Source organism: Cannabis sativa, chromosome X (genome assembly GCF_029168945.1).
Source record: "Cannabis sativa cultivar Pink pepper isolate KNU-18-1 chromosome X, ASM2916894v1, whole genome shotgun sequence".
NCBI lineage: Eukaryota > Viridiplantae > Streptophyta > Magnoliopsida > Rosales > Cannabaceae > Cannabis > Cannabis sativa.
Window position 1 is genome coordinate 42,200,458 of NC_083610.1, and position 3,353 is coordinate 42,203,810.

At 35.0% G+C, this 3,353-nt stretch overlaps 1 protein-coding gene across 1 annotated transcript; it reads right to left on the minus strand.

Moving 5' to 3' along the window:
- Nucleotides 1–249: 249 nt before the first annotated feature.
- LOC115710421 (G-type lectin S-receptor-like serine/threonine-protein kinase LECRK3) lies at nucleotides 250–3,054 on the minus strand. The gene has a single exon (XM_061106419.1). The coding sequence runs from the start codon at nucleotides 2,810–2,812 to the stop codon at nucleotides 428–430; it is 2,385 nt and encodes a 794-aa protein (XP_060962402.1). The 5' UTR covers nucleotides 2,813–3,054; the 3' UTR covers nucleotides 250–427.
- Nucleotides 3,055–3,353: the final 299 nt, after the last annotated feature.

The window sequence follows — 3,353 nt, forward strand, 5'->3', positions numbered from 1 at the left end:
AGTTTACTAAAATATTTATTAAGGAATACAGTTTAGTCAAAAAAATTCCTAGGGTTATGTTTGTTAAAGAGGAAGAAAAGTAAGATAATTAGAGATTTGGAAGGAGGAAGGGTAGTGTGATTGATGGCGATATAGTAACTTTTCACTAAGTTATTTAGTAAGGAGTGAGAGAAGAGAGGAAAAGATGAGTTGGTCAATACAAATTTTGAATAGCTTATAAGGCTCATATTAGTTTTGTGAGCATTGATATTAGGAACAATATAACAGGCAGCATCAAATTAATTAAACTTGTATCATGCCTACATCACATTCTCAAATCTTACCATTTTCTTTCATTACTTCACAGAATGAAAAAGAAAGAAATCAAACTACAAATATAATTCCTTTCTTAGAAAAAGAAAGCACAATGACAACATTATAAACAAATTTAAGCATGAACTATATCTAAGAAATACGAGTAGGAATCATTGCAAGAAACTATGCATGGAGGAATTGGAATAGCTAGAGTTCCTTCCAGCATGGCCACTACTTTCTTCATAGGAGGACGAATTGTTGGCTCTTCTTGTATACACCAAATCCCAATCTTCAACAATCTGTCAAACTCTTCCTCGTTCACTTCTTCATTAATCATTAGACTTTTCGAATTATTATTCATGAAACACTCGTAAACCCAATTGACTAAGATGGCTTCTTTTTCAGGAACACTAACATCAACACTTGGACGACAACATATGATCACCAAAAGAACAATTCCAAAGCTGTAAACATCAGCTTTGGTTGTAATAGGCTGGCCCTTGTGCCACTCTGGACCCACGAACCCCCTCGTTCCTCTAATCCCGGTGTGTGTCCTTGTTTGATCTGGCATCAGTAGCTTTGCCAATCCAAAATCTGCAATTTTGGCATCACAATTCTCATCGATCAATATGTTGTTGGGATTTATGTCACAATGAATGATCTTATTCTCGCAATCTTCATGCAGATATAAGATGCCGCGAGCAATGCCCAAAGCTATTTTCACTCTGTCATTCCAATGTGGTTTTGTCTCTGATTTGAAGAGAAAGTTTGATAATGATCCATGGCTCATGTAATCATAGACTAGAAGCCTGTTTGAATTTTCATGGCAATAACCAAGAAGACGAACCAGATTTTTGTGGTGAGTTCTACCAATGGATCTCATTTCATTTAAGAATTCCACCTCTCCTTCGACTGCAACTTTCTCGAGCCTTTTGACAGCAATGGCTCTTTCCCCATCTGGAAATCTTAAGGTTCCTTTAAAGACCGTTCCAAAAGAACCCTTTCCCAATGGTTCCATGAAGAAATTTGTAGCTATTTCAAGCTCGTTGAATGTAAATGATCGAACAGTTAGTACTTCATCTACCTTCAATATCTGTCTATTGGATTCTCTATAAACTATTGTATGAGAGTAGAAATTGCTTCTGCAACATAGAAACATAGAAAGTAATAGGAAAATGAAAGAAAATACAATGCACACAACACTGCTGATAAGGAATCTATTTCGAACTCGTTCACTTCTTCCATTCGTCACCCATGTTGTGGTTGCCTCAGAACTTTGATTGAGCACTTTGACCATGGTCATTACATCGCTATTTCCCTGATCCGGTTTGGCATATCTCAATGGCAACCTTAGTTTGCTGCATGTGTTGGATTTATACATAGCAATTTCGCATTGACAATCATTCAAGCAATCTTGTTCACAATCAATCCTGTTGTTCTCTGGTACAATAGAGTAGGAGTTGTTTTCCCACAAAACCTTATCAAATTCCACAAGTGAAGCCTTATATTGATAATTAGTTGTGCAATAATCTATCTTACTCTTTCTTTCACAGCCTAATCTTTTCTGGCTTTGATCAATGAAATCAAGACCAGGAAGGCATGTACAATTGGGTTGTTGATTTTGATCAAGAACACAATATGCATTCATGCCACACAATCCAGTAGGATCACACCTATTGTTAGTCGAATTCCATTCGACATTCCAGCTGCTATTGACCTGAACCAAGCTGTGAGAATACAATCTTAATATTCCATCAACATCAATTGTTAGACGAAAGCTAACATGGTTCATGGGGTGTATCCAATTTGCAGGGTGAAGTGTGTATACACTAGCTTTGCTTGTAGAGTTGAGTAGCTCTAATTGGCCATTGGGACGAAGACTCAGACTAATTTTTGGTGGTACTTTCCAATAAGTTCCGGTGTCCCAGTAAGCATGATATTCTAAGTGATCTTTGATTGCAGGGTATAGAACCAAAACACCATCAGTCTGCATGATAAGTTGAAATTCTCCGGAGGAGTGATTTGACACGGAGACAGCTGAGACAAGCTCTTTTCCTGTTTCCAAAATCTGCCCTGACAAAAGGGTATCTGTTGGATTCTCAAAACTCTGCCATATGGCCTCTGAATCTGAGTTGTAAAGGACAAAATTACCCGAATCGAGCAGTGAAGCTGAGGCAGCAGGCTGATCAGGGGAAACAAAGTTGGCGAAATCATTCAAAACAAGTGTTGTGCTCTGTGGGAGTGGCTGCTGTTGATCCCGGTTTGCTGTCCATATGACTGTCTTCTCCTTTATCTTGTCAAACCAGATTCCAATGGCAAAGCCATTCCCTTGTTTGTAGAAACCAAATGCAAATTGGCCTGAATTTGATAGCCAATATGAGTTATTGGTTGAAGGAGAGATTGAAGAGTCAAGACTGATCATTTTGGTGGTATTATTTTGTTGAGCAGTTGAGATGATGAATAATAATATTTGAGTGATTAGAAGAAGGAACAAAACTGTTAATGGATTCGCAGCCATAATGAACAAGTGTTTGGTTTGTAGAGAAATTGGTTTAAGCTAATTATGTATGTGATTGGCAAGAACGTAGCTCGTTAATTTATAGGAATATTATATTTGTAAAGAAAATTCAAGTCAAAAGAAAAGTTGTGTTATTATTCTAAAAAGATTTATTATGTTTTGTTTAAGTGTTATCAAAGAAAATGTCAAAATAATCAGCAGCTGTTATCTTCGTTATAATTTACGGAAAATGAATATATGTTTTGTTATATATATGGTATAAAAACTTAATTATCTTAAATATAGTATTTTTTAAAAAAAAAACTTACAAATATAGGAAAAAGTTATGAGGAATGCCATAAAAACTTCAAATTTGTGTTTCTTTTTATTTTTTTTTTAAAAAAAAAAATAAAACACTAAAATAAATAAAAGATGATCTTAACTGTAGATGTTTTTTTTTTTTACAGAAATTAAACTTGTTTTTTTTTATTTAAACTACTGTTTGTTTGTTTTTCTTTGTTTTTTTGTTAAAAACTAATTATTTCATTAAAAGCAGAAAAAA